Below are 20162 nucleotides of genomic sequence, written 5' to 3' on the forward strand. Positions count from 1 at the left end.
CTGGTGCAAACCTAAAACACAAGCCTGACATGGTACAGTGCCTGTGTGCCCTGTCCACCATACACTGCATACACTATGGATAAGACACCCCTCTGGCAGGTCTTCCAGCCCTAAGGCAGGGTGCACCATATTATATGTGAGGACATAGCCGCATGACAATGTGAACCCAGTGTGTCCCTGCCAAACCTGGGCATAGTGGGCGAACAGAGCAGCCATTTTAATGCACGTGCTGGACACTGGTCAACAGGAGGTTCCGTGCTACATGATGGCCACTCTGAACCTTGGGATGTTTGGTATCAAACAACTCAGAATGATAAAACCAAACTGGTACCAGTACTGGATTTATTACAAAATATACCCAGGGGTCACCTCAGAGGTGCCCCCTGCAAAAGCTAACTACCTGCCATGGTTGCTGGCTGTTCCCAACCAGCCTGCCAACCCAAGACACAGGTCTGAACCCCTGGGGTGAGAGCTCCTGCTCTCTGGGAACAATGCCCTTCTTGGGTGGAGGTGCTAACACCCCCTCTCCAAGGAATGTGTGCTGCCCTGCGGGTTAGCTTCAAAGGGCTTACCGCCCTTGAAACTCACCCTCCAGGACTGCTGCTAGCAGCAGATGGCCTCCGCTTTGCAAACCCCCACTTGTGCGGGGAGCAAAGGCAGTTAACTCCACAAAGGGTAGGAGGAGTGGCCCTTCCCTGCATGCTCTAGTCCTATGGTGTTGCCTATGTGGTGGCCACTCCATTTCATTTTCCTCCATCTTAGATGGAAGGAAAATAGCCAATCAGGGATAGGGAAAAGTGACCCTTCGCACAGGAAGTGGTCACTATAGTGGGTGTAGCCACCCAAAGGTAAGTGTCCCATTAAACACTACCATTTCCCCCTAAAATGCCACTGAATTCAGTATTTAGTGGTGTTTTATTTTCACTAATGACCAGGCTGACAAAAATCTCTGGAATGCACTTCTCAGTTCAAAGAAGACATTTATTATTATTTCACCACAAGGTTCCTAAAAGGAGATTAGCAGGTTGAAAGCACACATTTAAAAATAGTCACAGCAATGAAAGGAAAACATACCAAAATGATTCTCCACTGCAGTGTACACAGCAAATATATGTATTTATATTATACTACAAAGCAAATAATGAAGTAAAGATGCATCACTGTAGGGTCTGACAAGTTCTTCATCTTTCTCATGCCAGCGAGACGATGACCCTGTTCGACTGCGAGAAAGAGATCTCCACCCTCATGGGAAAGAGGTCAGGCATTCAACATCTAAAATCGTGCCGGAGGTCTCTCACACTCTCACCGTCGCACTGGGACTTTTTATATCTTAAAAAAACAAAAGAAGCTTTCTGGAAAAAACCCTTCATTTCGCAATTCAAACATGCTAGGTAGTTTAGGTCAGGGTTGAAAGAAACAGGTTGGAACTGGCCAGTTTCCCAAGGTGTCTCCCAAGTCTAAGCTGTTCCCTGCTGTACCATAAATATCAGTCTAGTTCATCTTTATCATGCTGACTAACTAAATCCTCCATATTATATACTAGCTTCAGTGATAATATGTCCAAGATCTTCGGTGAGAAAGAGCACGAAAACAAGCACAGTTCACAATGTGGAAAAGTACGAGCAGCTTTAACATGGCAGTGTCTAATGCTATGATAAAGTCAATAAGCAGCTAAACTGAATACAAAATGGAGTCTATAACTAGTGACCATTAAAGTGATGGTTGGCAGCTAAGCCAAGTGCAAAGTGGTGCGACAAGAAGTCAGTGGTCAACACACAAATATTATTATAAGTGGGCATCCCTAGACCAGTTAATCAGATTCAAAGGACACAAAGAAGACCAGCACAAAGAAGATCCAAGGCATCAGAACTGTGGACCTGCTGCACAAGAAAATGTGCCAAACCCTGCCTGTTGCACTCAGGACCTGACAATCGCCGCTGCGGAGCTGCTGGATAACTGGACTAACCTCAAGAAACCCCAGAGGGCCTCTAAGATTCTCTAATCACTCAAGAGCTTCCTCCAGATTGTAGGTACCGCTCTGCAACAAAGAATAAACCAGCAACCCAGTGAGGTCACTCCACTGACCAGTCACTAACTCCTGAACCGGAAGTCACAGCCAGACCTGACAAAACACCAACAACCATGAGGACAAACCCTGCAAGTGTGCCAAGTTTGGGGGCACTGCACCCTCTATTGTCCGAACCGTACCAATACCCTGGTTACTGGTCAGCTGACATCGGGCACCAGGAAAACCAGCCCGCCCAGGGCTGAAAAAGGATCAGGAGGAAGCCCCCGTCAAGGAACATCAGGAAGGTCCCAGACCTCCCATCAGAGTGCCTCTGATGCCCTGCAAACAACCCTTGAACTGACTTATGTCCAGCTCCAAAGGGCATTCTTGATCATCAATCACTGCACCTAGCTGCCCTGTGCCCTGCACCGAAGAATCTGCTGTGCCCTAAGGGTCCCCCACCCCTTGCGTCCTCGAAATTCCAAGGGGACCCCAAGGAACCACCTCTAAACTTACCTGTGCAGTGCTCTTCCAAGTTGTCTCTCACAGTGGCCCTGCACTAGCTCCAGGGACTTTCCATCACTGCTCCTGCAGGGAGACACCTGAATTTCTCTAGCTGGCACAGTGTGCCCACTAACGACCTCGACCAACCTGCAAAAGAAGAACTTGGTAACTCAACTGTGCGATTTTATGTGAATTTTTAAAGGTGACTTTCCTTTGATTCCTATGGTGCGTAATTACGAACAAAAAGACTATTTTTATTAAACTTCAAAAATCCTTATCTCAAAACATACTTAACTAATTTTGATAATCTTGGTCTTAAAAATTGTTTAAAAAAAATCTGAAGTATTTTTATAAATTGGTCTTGAGTTATTCCTTTAAATGTGTGAGTTGCATGATTGATACTGTGAGCACAACAATTGCTTTTCACTCCTCCAAGATTGGCCTAACCGCTCGACCAAGCTACCTTAAAAAGTAGAGCATTAGGTGATCTAGTTTTTACCTCTGTAAACCAATGTGTGGTTGCCTGGACCCCCTTCACAGTGTGCCTAGATTTGCACACTACATAGAGGGCCAGCCTCCTACACAGGGCCTCTGAGTCCCAGGCACAGGCCAGGAAGGACAGGAGTGAGACGAAGGTGAGGATGGGGAAGATACCATGGCAGGCCCACTGGTGTCCAGTTCAATGCGGCCCACCGGAGGGCCCCTCCACTCTGGTGTCCTTTGTCAATGGGTCCCATGGACAGGAGAAGGCTACAGGGCGAGATCGCCCCCACACATCCTGTTCAGTAGCTCTTCAGGCCACACAGCACACCAAGCTGCTGCAGTTTGATCCTCCCTGCTGTCACCAGAGATTGGAGGCCAGGAAGCCCCGTGCGGGTGATCATGTGATTCAGAAAAATCAGTCTTTCCAGCCATAAGCTCCGACACACCAGAAGAGCAGCACCGCAGAAGGGTATTGGTCCAAGAAGTTCAGTAGAACAGGAAGGGACCATGGTGCACATCAGCCGGGCCCCCTGCACAGTGCGGCTCTGTATCTGCACCAGTGCCTCCAACATGCCCGCAGGCATCACTGGTGATCTTTGTACAGAGAGACCCAGGCTCAGTCAGCATCCAGGGCAGAGAGGGAGTGTGAAAATGCAGCCCCGTGGCGCATGAAGCTCACATCTAGGTTCTGCAATTAGACGGTCGCTCCTGTGAACCTGGCACTTTGCTGACCCAGGGAAATCCACTGTCCGGGGACCTCTCGTAGCATGATCCTCCATGTGTTGCGGCCTGGTCGTATCTGTCCGTGGCCTCCGGGCAGTAGCTGGGAGAAGGACTCAGGGGGAAGCAAGAAGTGCGGTCTGCCCTACCGGGGCTGTGTATGCAGTTGTCAGCAGCTGGATAAATGTGGATTCACCTCTGTGGAGTCAGAGCTCATAGAGGGACGTTGGCAATCTTGGCAAGTTAAACCATGCGCCCCTAGTAAGTACATATTTTAATGGCAATTAACATTATTGAAATGTAAAATAAGTTAAAAAAAATGTTTTAAATTAATTAATATAATTTAAATTAATAATCACTCACCTAAGTCTTAAAAATAACTTTAGAATTTCTTAGTATTATACATATAACTTTAAATTTATTGCAGCAATGACTAAATCATAATATTAAATTATGTTATTATGTACTTATTATACAAATAAAATAATTGTTTAAAAATAGATTATAAACTTACACTGTAAAATAAAACATGTACAATTATTAATAATAATAAAACAAAATAACATTTATATGTATGAAACCAGCATACATAATAGTTGAAAATATGAAACAAAGATGTACATTTTTTAAATTCTGAAACAAATACCAGAATACTTTAAAAAAATTAAGCACAACAGAAAAAAATGAAAATAACATATATTTTACAAGAAATAACTTAAAAATGTCTTTAAAAATTCCAAAATAAATTACCTTAACTCCAATTTAAAAGCATTAAAAAAGTAGAAAGATTAAGAGCAATTCAAATAAACTATGTTAACTACAATTTTACAATATTGGGGAAAATGCATACATTTTTGGCCACACACATTAACTATTTTAACTCCAGTCTAACAAACTTTTGAGAATATGCATACATTGACAAGGTTAAATATACTTTTGTGGCTTCAGACCAACAAATATTGAGGAAAGCACATACATTTAGAGCAGGAGAGGGGAGTCTGGTTTATTATTCTAACTCCAGTCTCACAAACATTGTAGAGCATGCATACATTGAGGGGGCAATAATTACTATTCTAACTCCAGTCTAACAAACACTTAAGAAAGTGCATAGATCGGAAAAGTCAGATTTATAGTGGTAACTCTAGTCCAACAAGAACTGGGGCATGTTCAAACATTGGAGTGTGCCATATTTGCTATTCTAACTTCAGTTTAACAAATATTTCACAACATTATGTAAAACCACATCCAGTTTCAAACAATTCAAGCTACACTTCAGACAGGTTCACAAAGCCAATATAAAAAGGTCAAGGCAGATGATAAACTCAGCCAAAATTACCTCATGCCTGCACTATTTGAAGCTAAGTCTGAGTTTTGGTCAAACACTTTAACAATTTTAATTAATGACTGTTTTGCTGGTGATGTAATTCTGGACTCCTGCAGAGGAACTGTACTCCACTCTAGTTACAAGGATGTTGAAGGAGAAGATCCAACCAATGATAGGTTTCTTGCTTTAATTGATATTGAAGGAAAGTTCCTTTCTAGCCTTCTGTTGAAGGAATGTGAAGACTGGGCAGAGCAGCAGAGCCTTATAACTTTGAATCAGATGGGTTTCTGGCAAGGGACTGGCACCACAATAAATCATCTGGTTCTCTCCGTGATTATTGAGGATTCCCTTATAGCTAAATTCCCTGTTTATGCTTGTTGGTGGAGTTAAAGTCTGCTTTCAATAGGGTTTCATGGTGAGCTCTATGGTCCAAATTAAATCAAAGGGGAATACTCCCACCATTGCATTGTGCTATCCAACTTCTCTATCACATCACGTGGGTAAGAGTAAAACTGAGGGACAGCACAATAACAACAAAAGAGATTTAAACAGGGTTGTGTGCTCACCCCACGTTTTAAACTTTTCCTTGAACCTAAAAAGCAGTTTGAACACAGTAAATTTAGATCCACCACAGTTTGCCCAGATTCCTCTGCATAGCCTGCAATATAGGGACCATATAGTCCTACTTAGTAAGACTCTTGTTGGGATACAATTAATAACTACTTTTGTAGCATATACTAAAAGGAATGGCCACAAAAGCAACATAAAACAACTAAAGTTATAGTTTTCAGCAATCAGCTGAAAAAATATATTGCATGGTATTTGGATTGAAAATTCAAATTGTTGCAAACTAAGCTGAGTGGGTTCATCATTGCTTCCTATCCTTAGGATAACTGAAGCTAAATCAGTACCTTTCCATAGTTTCGGTTCTGAAATAATGCAAGGGCACGATTCAGTTACTGGAAGCAGCCTAGGAAACAATTATAGGCGCCTATTTATTAGATTGCTGCCTAACACCACTTTGGCTCAGATTCACTTTGAATGTGGCTTCTTAAACCAAGAGGTCTTGCACCAAGGGGCTGTCATTCAATTTTATAAAAATGTATGAGAAGTGTTCGAATTCTCCTTGGCTTTCTGCTTATGGGCAAAAGTAAAACCAACAAAAAACATAACGCCTGAGGAAACTACTTATTCTCTGCCCTGCTGACTGTTACAGGTATTCATTTCAAACACGCTTGGACAGGTCAGTGAGATTTCTTTGGCACTTGCAGGATAAGAATCCATTTGCTATGAAGGCCCATGCATACATAGTCAGAAATGATTATGTGCACCCATCCTTCCAGCTATATGTGGATACTTCTTAGTCATCTCACACAAAATTAAAGTTTATTAGTCTAAGGCTGGACAAATTTCCTGCAAAATATATGACCCCATGCTCAAAGTACTATAGGTCATCAGAAATGTGTTGTCTTTGTAGGTACAACGAAGACACTAAAATGCATGTACTTTGTACTAGCTCTATGTTGATTAAGGCAAGCAGGCACGTTTTGCACATGCACTTTAATATTTTGCAAATAAGATCCTGTAAGTTTTGATTCAATGTTTAAGTGGGTGGCTTCCACTATTTTCTGAATATTTTGTGAACTATATGGATTATGTTTCTGCCTGTGTGCCACTGCTTTGAAAGGAATATATAGATGATTATTTTCCTACACATTCTATATCAAACTTTGATTAGTAGTATAAACACCACTTTTTTATTCTAGCACTTTATATCTACTAAGTGTCTTATAAGTTTGCCACTTATATAGATTGTTTTTAGTGGCATGATATATCTCAAGTGTATGTGTAGAACAGGCAGTTTTAATATATTTTAAATTAATTATTACTTCTTGAATAGTCACTTTCTTCTCATACCTCCTTATTTTATATTCTTTATTGAGCAAATTTGTAATGCTTTTATTAACTATGCAAAATAAATTTGAATTGATGGATTGAACAAATATTGGAGAAAGTGGATATATTGATAGGGGTCTACGTCTACTCCACTCTGACAAACATTAGAGAAATTGTTTGGACGTATCAAAGTTGCTATTGCAAATCAATTCCAAAAAATATTGGGACAAATGCATATAGTTGGTGAAACCAGATTTACTATTCTAACTCCAGTGTAACAAACAATTTGGAAAGTACATGCATTGAGGAGAGTCAGATTTACTGTTATAACTGCAGGCACACAAATATTGAGGAAAATACAAACATCCGGGGTGGATGGTGGTTATGATTACTATGTTAACTGCAGTACAACAAGCATTGGTGGAAATGCATACGTTTCTTGTTCAAGGGCCATGTATACTCTTCTAACTGTAATCCAACAATCATTGTGAAAGTGCATAAAATGGAGGGTCATGTTCACCCAAGTGTTTTAAGTACAATGATTTCAGAAATGTGAATACAAATTTTACAAAACCTAAATTTCAATTAAATATCCTAAAATTTGAAAAACAAGTCATTAAACAGTTTGAACAATTTATAAATATACCGTATTTGTAATCTAACTTTAAACTTAATAAATATTTTGACATAAGCACTGCCTCTCAAAACTCCATACAAAATACATAGACATAAAAAAAAATATAAAATTGGTTATGATAATGAAACCATTTTTACAAAAAAATACATTTTTAAAATTTCATAGATTGTACTTTCTAATCATTGTAAAAATGTACTACCCACCCATGTCCCCAACATGTCCTACAGCCCATAAAACATATGCAGTTTGTTTTTAAATTAGAGATACATTCACATAATTCAGTTGGTTTATAAAAAATAAACATGTTCAATATGTTTTTGAAAATAATTAGCACAATTAAAAGATTAAGCATTTAATATCTAATAATAACTGATAGTAAAATGAAAATATTGAACAAAATGTAATATACACTTTATAACATTACCCTTAAACCTCAATTCATGCAACAAACCATAAGAACTAATTTAATATTTTGCTAAATTGTATAATTCACAATTAATTTAACAACTAAACAATTAGTTCCTATTTAAAAAAAATGCATAATGAATACAGTAATCAATGCAAGTGCAGGACATAAACATCTGGTAAGATATATGCATCCTTGAGAAAGTATTTTACAGATTTATGTGTTTGTATGTCATTAACAATGTGTAATATGCATTTTCACATATGAATTTTAGGCTGATATAATGTGGTTGTCTTTTATACCACTTTTATTTGTAAAATTCCATCTTAAAGAAGATGGATGGCATCTCTGTCATTCATTTGTGCTACCTACCTCTTTCCCCCTACCCTCAGTGCACATCCTTTCCTTACAGGCTCTGCAACACACAGTCAAACTGAGGTCATATTAGTTTATTTTCATTGTTGTATTTTTTTGCTCAAAATGAGCACAGCTCCAGGGACGCTAAACTTTCCATTGTTACTTGTAAGTACATCTTCTGTTTCTACAATGGATCTATTCACTTCAAAGAAAGTCTTACTGTCAATGTTTCATTTTTTGTTTGAACATCTCTAGATAACATTATTCTAGAGGGTCCTGAAAAATCAAGAAATGGGTTAGTGCTTAAGTACTAACGCAGTATGATGGTTATTTTCTATGTGCTCTGATTTGCAGAAACAATAATGCATTTGCTCACATCACGATGAAACTACAGAACTATTGATTTAATATCCCATAATTATGTAGATGAACCCCTTCATTTTCGTGTTGAGTTAGAAAACTTTCCTGGTCTGCTAGGGATGCTGCACAATTTCTTTCTGGTTTTGCTACTCTTTAGAACTTAGAATATTTTCTGATTTTTCTTACTCTTTATTGCTTTAAAACTGAGGGCCTTCTTGGCAAATTGAATCTGTACCACTTACTTTGAATTTTTATTATACACCCTTTACCATTTCATTGATCTAGAACTCAGATATTGAGAAGGACCTATGACTTACTGAGCCATTTTGCTGATTTAATGGTTGGAGAAGTGCTTGATTGTAAGGGCATGTTGCCTCATGAAATTGAGGTTCAACAACATCTCCGATTCAGTAAATGTGGAGGTTTGATTTAGATAATGTTTGGGGTATCTACATTTTGGGGTACCATTTTTCTCCTACAACCTCGTATCATTCATTTAATGTCTTAGGCCCTAAAATCCAGCATGCATGGCTACACATCTTTCAACCTCTGTGAGTAACAATGGAAGTCTCCAGCAGGGTCTCACCTTTAATGACCACTACTAGGTTTACTGGCAACCCACAAAGTAAAAGTAAAATGAGGAGGAATCTACCCCCACCACCGGGCTGTGTGTCACAACTCACAAAGCTGTTTGACTTGAATATGAGCTGTTCTAGGTACTCTGGTGGGGGCATAAAATGACAACTGGTGGTTTTAGCTTTGGCCAAGTTGGTTTGATTGAAGGTTTTGGGAGGTTTTGGGTCCCAGATTCTCACACAATAATGGCCCACAAGGAGGAGAATATCAGTGACAAGGGTTTGGGAGCGAGTGCCTAGAGATCTTTTTGTAGATGGTCACCAGGTATGTCACTTAACCAGTATCAATTCAATAAATTAACAGTTTTAAGGGTGGAAGGTATAATTCTTCTCCCTTGTATGAATCTCTAGAATATAGCTCTTTACTTTGTCCAGCTAAATGTGGATGGGATCTGGTCTCAGTGCATCATCCAAAAATAGACTACAAACATATCTCACTTTACTTTTCTAAATGATAAACACAGGGATACTACAGTGTTTGCTTAGTAATGATCAACCTCTCCATTGTGTAGGTTTTGAAATGCACAGCTTTGAATTAGAATTAATGTTTGCTGCACAGGTAGAATTTAACTTGTAGCAAAGTCTAAAGGTGTAGTGCTGTTCAGTGTATGCCGAAGGATCAATCCTGCATTAGTGTAGGTAATCATTATGAGTGGTATGAGTACATCCTAGTGGTAATTCTCCATCCCGAACTACAGATAGTACAGATTTCAAAGAGTGAATTTATCATGCTTTCTCTTGTGAATGTGGATTTGTAGTGTGAGGTTGCAGTGATTGATTTGTAAAAGAATAAGCCCTCATTACAACCTTGGCGGTTGGACGAGGCCGACCGCCAAGGTTGTACCGCCAGTCAGCCAACCATGCGGCCCGAAACCCACTGGACGCATTTGGACATCCCCCCTGGGCCGGCGGGGGGAAACAGAGTTTCTGCCCGCCGGCCCAGCGGGGATGTCGGCCTTAACATTGCAGCTGGCTCCTAATGGAGCCGGCGGCATTGTGGCAGTGGGTCGGGTGCAGCAGCACCCGTCGCGCTTTTCACTGTCTGCTAGGCAGACAGTGAAAATCGCGATGGGGCTGTGCCTGGGGGCCCCTGCACTGCCCATGCCAAGTGCATGGGCAGTGCAGGGGCCCCCAGGGGCCCCACGACTCCCCTTCCTCCCAGCCTTTCCATGGCAGTGTCTACTGCCATGGACAGGCTGGCGGGAAGGGGAGTCAAAATCCCCAGGAGGATTCAGACCGCCGGGACAACCATGGTGGTAAAACGCCGGTCCCAGCAGTGTGACCGCAGCACTACCGCCGTGGTCAAAATATGGTGATTTGTACCGCCAGCCTGTTGGCAGTACGATCGGCACTTCAACCCTGGCGTTCGTTGACCTCCAGGGTTGTAATGAGGCCTTAAGTGCTGGTGCCCACAGTTTTGCCTAGAACCCGTGGCCTGAACTATTGTATGTCAGCTTGACGAATACCATGAGTGATTAAACTTAATTCAACCTAAGGCCTCTTTAGTCCACCACCAGAAACTGCCTGCCCTTGTACCTCACTCTTGCCAGTTCTTGATTATTCCTCTATTGTGTGTTCTCCGTGTTTTTCTCCCTCGTTTCCCTTTTGTGTTTTTCTCTCTCGCACTCTGGGTCAACGGCTAATGAGGTAAAAGAAGTGTGAGCTCCACTGGCAGCCACTGGCTCATATTAAACACTGTGAACACATAATTACACACTGATTCATGAACGTTATTCTTTCATGATGAAATGTGCATGGTAAAAAAACTTGGTTGTGCAGGGTCCTCACACACTTCAGGATTTTCCATGTAGCCATTGAGCTACCCTGCTCTTATACACATGGAAGATGCCAGCGGTCTCCTTAAGTGAGTCTCAATTACGTGGAAAAAGCTACCAAGGCAGACAATGCCTTGTTAGCAATAATGGTATTTATTGCTTTAAAATAACAGATGGTAAAGAAGTTGAAAAGCAGAGCAACATAACCACTGTGAATTCAGAGTTGAAATGTATGTAGCATAAGGTCTTCCAGAAGAAGGAGTTTCAAAAGAATCTTGCAACTGAAAAAAACAAAAACACATGGGACAAAAATGCACCCAAGAGGGTTAAGAAAGCCATAAAAAATATGAGAACAGTGCATTGCGATGCATCCTTCTATAGCAGAGTCTCCTTACATATAGAGTAGCATCACAGGAAAAAAGTTAAAACAATCTTGGATTGTGGATTGTTGGAAAGGTCTACATCTGGAAAAAAGTTAGATTTAAGGCTGGTCATGCCCATTGTGTCAGCAAAACAGTGCTTTCCAGAACTGGCCATGGTGAGAAGAAAAAAATCCATGTTTGACATCCATCCACTCCTTTATGCATATGCAATTAGTCAACCATTTCTTTAGCCTCTGGCGTTCCACGTGATACACCAAACTGCCCTCATGGCCAAACATGGCTACATAAATACCAGCACTGACTGGGCAGAATGAAAAAAGATATCAGAATGGACTGTAGCCTATCAAAAAAGATTGGACAAGATCTACCACTTTATTGTATGATATGGCAGAGTCATGGCACAGGCACATCACATCAAGTTGCAATTCATCTGTAGGAATAGATTTGTTGGCTAAATACACATTCTTGTGTTGTGTTAGTGGAATTTGAACATAAAGAGTCTCTAATTCCTTAGGATCCTATCGTTCTTGAGCACCTTTGACTCCAGGTAAGAAAGACTAATCTATTCCACCTAGACAATGAACAAAAACTAAAGATTCATCCTCTGTACGCTGAAAGATTCTTTGAACCAGGAATATAGGTTATAATGAAGTTGTTCTGTGCAAATAACAAATGTCCATCTGGCATGATGACTGCCCTTATACTGGAGGTTTTGCGGACATTAAAAAATTCTTTATTCAAACCACAGCTAAAAGTGTTCTCTAGAGTCCATTAGTAAATATCTCCATTAAGTAGAATCAATCTTCATATCTCTCGGCTCTGTTTCTAGGGTTGAATATTTCTGTTCACTTTCTGACAAAACATGAGAAATACAGAAAACAAGATGTTCTTGTCCATCCCTTTCTTGTAATTGTAGCATACTGGCTCCCACTGATCTTTCAGAAGCATCCTTCCTACAGTGAACTTATTATAGGTGTCAGTGTAGCCCAAAATGGTTAAACGTTCAGATTAAATATTTTTGTGGCTCTAGCCAGTGTTGTCTGTGTCCTTTCTTTATGACTGAGGTAATGTCACTGTTTGAACCTCATCTCTGGAAACATTGGTCTTCTTTAATACTGGTGGGAGAAGCCCATTTAGGAATGACTGATACTTAATTTTGATCGATGGATAGAAAAGATGCATTCAATCAGAATCCCAGGTACTCTATCTAAAATTTGCATTCCTCATGCTTACAGGTGAAATGGTGTTTTTGGAGTCTAGTTATAGTCAGGTAATATAATCCTGATGCTGCTTACCGCTCTCAGAAAAATACCAAAATGTCATCCAGATACATCAGTACAAAATGATTTAAGATATCAGAATAAAAACTGAATTTATGGAATGGTAATAACTAACAGGGGCTTTTCACAACCTGAATGGCATTACACAATATTTGGAATGTCCAAATGGGGTTCAAATAGCTGTTTTCTACACATTGTTCTCTTGAATCCATGGGAGATTATAAGTACTTTGCAAAGCAAGTTTGGTGAATCTGTGTTCTCCTTCTGTTAATTCCAAAATGTCTTTAATACAAGGTAAAAATACCCAATCCTTGATTGCAATTTGAGGTAGACCTCTATAATCATTGCAGAGTCTATGGTCTTAACCCTTCTGCAGAAATTAAAAACAGAGGTTTTCCTGCTGGGCAGGAAGATTGTACAATCAACCTTTTTTTCAAATTTGCCTTCAATATCTCATTCTCTTTCTTTGACTGGGATTAAATGTGGCCAAATATATATTTGTGCAGGTTCATTTGCTACAACGTTATCAATCCCTCATAAAGAAAGAAGCAAGAAAACCTCAGATTTAGTATAAAATATAGAATATGTATGATATTGTGCATGATATTGAGGAGGCACAGAGAAAGGATTGGCCAAAAATACATTTGAAGTTGTTAAGTAATCTTTAGTTTCTTCAATAGGTGACCAATACGTCTCTGAAGCATAACGATGGCCATGGCAAATATGTGATGAAAACTATGCCTTAGTTACCAAATTAACATATGGAGTATGCCTCTTCAGCAAAGGGATTCTAAAAACCACAGCACAATTAGGAGAGGCCATTATAGCAAAAGCTAGCACTTCTATATGTTCCCCCGAAAGAGAACGGTAATGGTGCAGTAGCCTTCCTCACTAGTCCTGAAGCCAATGGCATACCCTCATAAGTCTTGACTACTTCGGAACAAAAAACACCCTGAATCTAGTGTTGAGAAAAAGCATTGCATATGGTCTGTTAGAAGAGAGAATCCAAAAAGATTGTGCTACTGAAAAAGGAAGCAAAAACCAGGGACAAGAATACATTACAAGGGTGATAAACACAACAAAAATAGGGGAATGCATGCCTTGGACAGCTGAGGAAAAGCCAGAGCCTTTTAAGTCAATGTAATAGGACTCCTCACTGCACTCCAAATGTGCCAATCCAAAACATGTTGTCTTTATCATGGAGGCACAGTAATCACTCTACCTGCTCTGTTAGTCTGGTCCAAGGATTTAACATTGAGACTGTGGTTCATAGAAGCTACCTCACCCAGTCACTACTAAAAGGACACATAAATAATTTGACATTCATTTCTAGGGTATAACGGGTATCCCTATAAAACTATTGGAACACCTCCACATAAGCATTGATTTCATGCTCTTGAAGAGTGCCCTTAACCCATAATGAGCTTTGGTAGCACTGAAAATGTCAACAAACTTCTGACAGGAAAGATGGATAGTGTATGTTTTTAATCTTGCGGAAAGGAAGGCCAAACAAAGTTGACAGTTTTTTCTCTATCCAGACAAAATAGATTAACCACCCATTATATTACAGGAGTTCTATTGGATGTGCAGTCTCACATGGAGCGAGCCCAATGATGACGTTTGCTCCACTTTGCAGATAAGGGCTTGTTGTCCTGTTCTAACTAGTAGTTATCAGTATAACTCTCACTGGGACATGTACAATCTAAATAGAGACTCTGAAACCTGGGGTATTGACAAAGATGTTAGGAAGAGTACTGCAGTGAATATATTCATATAGTGTTGGGAGGGTTTGCGTTCTTTCTAAACAATTCCCCCTTACTCCCCTTAAGTATTTTTATTGCAATGTTAGCAAATGGGTTTTGGTTGATTTGTGTGCAAATGGATAGCTGCAGCATCAGTGATGGTGAAAAATAAAGTACTGATGAATAGTCTGGGATGGCAGAAGCACCCCTATGCACTAATGATAACTCAGTAATGAGTCAAATCAAAACATGTACTTAGGGTTATTGAGCGATTACACAAATCTGACCATTCATTTATTACAGTGTCATCATGCAAATCAGAAAAGGTTTGATGCTAGTGCTGGTAATTCTAGACATTGCTGAGCATTCTTGTAATCGTGGTGCTCAGTTATGCCTAATACCAGCACTGCCTAGTGTTGATAATTCTTGACATATTTAGGGTCTCGCGGAATAATGATACTCACCCCTGATGTAATGCGTGCACTGGCATAACTGCTGATAATTTTTTAAATATATTGTGGGTATGATTGGCAGGGCGGTCTCTAACCCTGTTTTACCGCTAGTACTGGCATAATATCTGTAATTCTTGGCTCATTTCTAACACCATTAGCACTACTGTCTGACACCTCATATTGTATGTTTATTGTAATCTGCCTGTGTTGGTGAACCAAGAACTGGACGCCAGACACGGGTAGAAGAAGCAGTTTTGTTTTATTTCGTTTTGCTCCTATACAACATGTCTGTCCTCTTGCACGCTGTCCCCAAACTTCTCGATCTCCCTGTGGATCCTTCTCTTCCTCCCCTCAGGCGACCCCCAGAGAGTGACCATATGGTCAGTCCAGGAGGGTCCTAGTACCCTGCCCTGGCCCTTTACCTGTGACGATCGTACACTGTCTGAATTTTTCCATGTCATTAATCCACACATGCACTTACGTCATTCAGACGTTCATTCTTCAGTGAACTCACTCATCCTGTATTTATCTATGCATTCATTCCCTTATTTATAGATCCATGCACTCCCATCCATCCGTTGCCTTGTTTTCACATTCACCCACTCACCCATTTAAACAAACAACCAGGCACATAAACTCTCTCTTCAATGAAGAATAATTTGTATTTATAAACTAGCCAGACCTGTTGCTGTTGCCCAGGCTGTTCTCATCTCGTTCCATTGTTCACTGACCCATATTTTGAATGTATTCTTTGTTTTATCTACATAGGGTAGATTATACGCACGTCGGTTTGTAAATTACATATTCTGATTTGATGTAGTCCAAATATTTTATCGAGTTTTTAGCGGTGTTGTGGCTGGTAACACTGTTAACTTTTATTATGTACGTTTGATGTATTTGCTCTGGTCACCTTCCTCAAACAGACAGTCTTTGAACCTGGCACGTCCTTCGTATAGTAATGGTTTATTAAAAACAAAACAAGATTGCATTGTAGAAATATTCGACATTAGTTGTGAAAAATTATACTGTTGCTCATTTGCAGATGAGGAAAATGAGAAATAAGATTTTCTCATTTTAGAAATTTTTTTCACTGGACCGCTGTGAACACAGTAAATTAATATTTTAAAGTGGGGAGAGTAGAATTTAAGGAGATTCTGTCAGCTACCATTTGAAGCTGCTACGTACCAGGCTCGTGCAGTAAGACCAGATTCAAAGAAACAGATTTCTTCCTGATAATTTTATTCAATGAAGACACCTCTATTTTCATCAAGTTGTCAAATTTGAATATGCGTTTTTGCCCGTTGTCAACGTGAAAAAGGATAACTATATAATATAGTTTTGGTATTGATATGATCCTGTTGCTATTGTAGCAAAAATGCACATTACTTGTTGCTATTGTAGCAAAGATGCATATTACTATTGGTCTAACTTTACTTCATCCTAATTTGCCAAATACAAATAAAGTGGATGAAATTATTGATTGCAATATTTATTATGAATTGAAATTCCGTTAGCATGTGCAAGATTTATTCGTACTCTATTTAAATCAAAGGCCTCCATAAATAATGAACCAAAATTAATCTTGTTTTTTTTCAGAACGTTCAAGTTACTCACACGCAACACTAATGGTAAGTTTGCATTCGTTTAATAATATTTTAAACCCCAAATTATCCATGCTATTGAGTCAGACTTTCAAGGCAGATATCTGGAATTTGCAGCATTTATTATGTGAGCATTCACTATCTGACAGCTTCACCGACACAAAAATTGTTACTGTTAAATGCCAAGTGTACCATTATTAGCGTCTAGCCAGGTACACTGTTACTCAAATAGTATGCCTCAATACTTTAATCGTCGAGAACATACTGGTCACACAAAGCATTAGATATTTAGGAGCAAGTGCCCACACCCACCAATAGGTGGCAATCTCCTCGTCGGGCTGGAGTTGCAATGCATGATGGGCACTGAAAGAGGGCTCTTTGCCGGATGTCTTTTCAGGAAATGCCTGCAAATATGAAGCATGTGAATTCTGCTTCAATATAAGGACAGTGTGATGGATTATAAAAGGTGAATCCCTATGGATCTTGTGGCATTTGTTCAGGACCATAGAAAAAACAAGCATCTGCAATGCAACAGGTCTCGCATTACGTCGAGTTAGAGCTATAAGCGGTGTAAACTCCTACCGGACTTTTCTTGTCACACGCTGCGAAATAAAGAGAAAAAGTAGTCCAGAAAACCATACGGAAAACATGGAGCCTCATATGTTTCCAGTAGTTTACCTGTGCCCTCGAGGAGGGCTAAACACCAGAAAAGGCATGACTTATGCATGCCTTTCACAAATGAAAACCAGCGGATTTTAAAAGGCAAGCCCACGAGCCAGTGAAAGTGACTGACATAACATGGGCGTGGTTAAAAAAATCCCCCTAAAGAGAGATTAAAAGGATGGAGCGTTTTGCGCTCGCCCCTAAAAACTAATCCTTACTGGAAGAGAGTGAGATGGCTCTTATGATTAGTGTGCCTACATCTTAATGTACCTTACATTGATGTGTGTATGTACTTCCTCTACTGGCGACACTCCTACAGTCTTCATACGGTCCCTCAGGGTTGCGTGGGCTAAGCAGCTCAGATGAATTTGTTCCTGGAGGTACTGCCAGGCTCTCTAATCTACCCCTGGTCCACGGCCCCAGAGGGTACCTTTGCTGGCACCTGCCCGAATAGATGTCCTATAATAATGCCACAGCTACCATGAAGATATTCCAACTTGATGTAATTTACAAATTGCTTCTAGTGGGTGTTTCTAGTGTGTCTATTCACTGTCTCAGTAATACTATTGCACAAATAGACCTATGATATGAAAACAGTCTAGAGTAGCTCAAAGTTATGATTGGGGTAGTGTTTTGATAAAGCTTTTTTAGGTCTAGTTTATGGACAACTTTAGCTATCAGGTGAGACCTATTGTCATTAACAATTACTACAGCTGGCACCCTAAAGCTTAAAACACATATCATACACATCAACAGACCTACAGGAAAAGAGAAAGGGACTTATGGACAACCCTTTTCAACCATTGGTTGCTGTGGTCTAGATGGCCTTTGGCTTTAGGCTGTCTATCAACAATCATATCAGCCCATGGCATTTGGTGAATGTGAACATTTGAGAATTAGTACCACCTCTTTTACTTACACCATTCTACCATTGCCCCACCACCCTTCTCTACTTGCAGCGCCCTTCACCATCAGCCCATGCCTGGCTGAGACTGGCAATGTTTATATCAACTGAAATGTGAGGAAAGCATTCAATTGCATCCAATTGTTGGCTGTTGTGCGTCCTTCAGACCCATAATTTCAACAGGGATGCAAAGATTTTCAAAACAATCTCATGATTTTCTTTGTGAAGTTCTGTTGAGTGAGGGAATGTTTGCGTGTTTGTTCTCCATCTGACAACATTCAGCACTGAGGCACAATAGAGTCTCTCTATCACTGCACAATGCATGCAACAGACAGTAGCAATATTAGTCTCCACAAGGATCCAATCCCGTACACCCATCCCGGACATGTACATGCTTCAGTGGGAGGCTTTGTCGCTGGAAGCCTGGGAACTAGTGCCCGCCCTTCCATAATGCACATGCACTCAGGCAGATCTTAGAAAGGGCCTTTGAACTTTGCTCAGAGTACTTCATGCTTACAAAGCCGGAATTCAAATACAGGGAGAAGAAACATTGCAAAGTCGAAAGGAGGGTAGGAGATGTTTTCATACACACAAGTGAGGTGATATGTGGGGGGCAGAGTGATGGATGTATCTAACGAAAGAGCTGGGGCACATATACCTAGAAGGTTTTGGGTTAGATTCAACTATAGAAGTACATACTATAAAGCCATGCAAATGACAATTCTTATTGATCCCTTAAGTTACCAAACGTCTAATTTAGCGTGTGGCTGAGAGAAGTTACTTGCTCAAGCTTTTGTTGATGAAAGCAGACCGAATTCTGCAGCGCGCATGACTAAATTATGCAGCATAATGCAGCACATTCTGTAGCAAAATTTGAATATTTTATTTTAACACATTAGTACTGTCTGGCAAACCTTCCACCTTACTGGTTTCAGTTTAATACATTCATACAGCAATCAACAACTGAAAGCTAACAAACTGGATGGTATGGTCCTAGATCAGAGCATAGCAGAGCGATACTGGAGTGAGTTTCATCCACACACTGCCTACCCGCAGCCCGAGCCCCACAGCCTCTTGTTGTTGTGTTTGCCCTGTAGGGATCCAAGCTGCAGCTTGGCCATGACAGGCTGAGGTACCGCAGGCTGTGGCCCGTGGCACACTATGGCTGAGCAGAATTATCGCTGAGTGGCCGAAGTGGGGAGGTTGTGGAGCCATCGCTGCCAAAGACTGAACTGACAGACTGAATTGTGGCCACAAACCTACACAGAGGAGATGAGGTCATACGCTGATGGGATGAGTTATTCCAGTTGGTTTCCAAGGACCCCAGGAGCTTCTATGTGTTTTTAGTGAGTCATACAAATACATTTTTCAACTCATTAGACAATGGCGTCCAGACTGCACCCCACACTTGTCAGATTCGGGACATGCCGAGGGGGTCATACGCTGTTGGTTTACTGTCACGGCTTTGTCAATAATATATGGAGCTTTTGCCATTGAGTTTTGTTCTCTTCCGACCCCGAGAATTCACATTTATATATTCTGAAAAGAAAATATGAGATAAATAATTTCAATAAATTCTTTTCAATTGCATGAGACCTTTTTAGAAATTATAACAAAAAGTATTATGTCGTGGAGAAGGAAGCGACCCTTCTACGTCTCAAGGGCCGTAAAGGATTTAAATTTAAACTAAGCAAACACTTAACTGCACACGCATCAAATGTAACAGAATGGGCGTCCATTTGCAGATGCATTTTTCAGCCTAAATCTTACTCTTTGATTAGTCCCTAAAGTGGCATAAATTATATAACTATTTGAGGATTTGCGATAGTGAATAGAGGAATGTGAGTCATTAAATGAAAATAATAGAATACTAATATGAACTTCTTCAGCTATGATTAAACATTTAAATGATGTAAGTCTATAGCTGCCTAGTGGCATTACTTTCTGAACCACACTTTACCCCATTAAGACCTTAATTACAAGTGACTACATAATTAGAGTAGGGCCTGTACCAACAGTTACTGGCTGCACT

General features: G+C 40.3%; 1 protein-coding gene across 2 annotated transcripts in view; it reads left to right on the forward strand.

Annotated features, from left to right (window-relative positions):
• MTA3 (metastasis associated 1 family member 3) overlaps positions 1-20162 on the forward strand; it is a 964160-nt gene that overhangs the window by 782692 nt on the left and 161306 nt on the right. For both annotated transcript variants that reach the window (XM_069233985.1, XM_069233984.1), the window contains exon 17: positions 16559-16590. In XM_069233985.1, the coding sequence (XP_069090086.1) occupies positions 16559-16590 (32 nt within the window). The remainder of the gene's footprint in view (positions 1-16558; positions 16591-20162) is intronic.

The sequence above is a fragment of the Pleurodeles waltl genome, chromosome 5, assembly GCF_031143425.1.
Source record: "Pleurodeles waltl isolate 20211129_DDA chromosome 5, aPleWal1.hap1.20221129, whole genome shotgun sequence".
NCBI lineage: Eukaryota > Metazoa > Chordata > Amphibia > Caudata > Salamandridae > Pleurodeles > Pleurodeles waltl.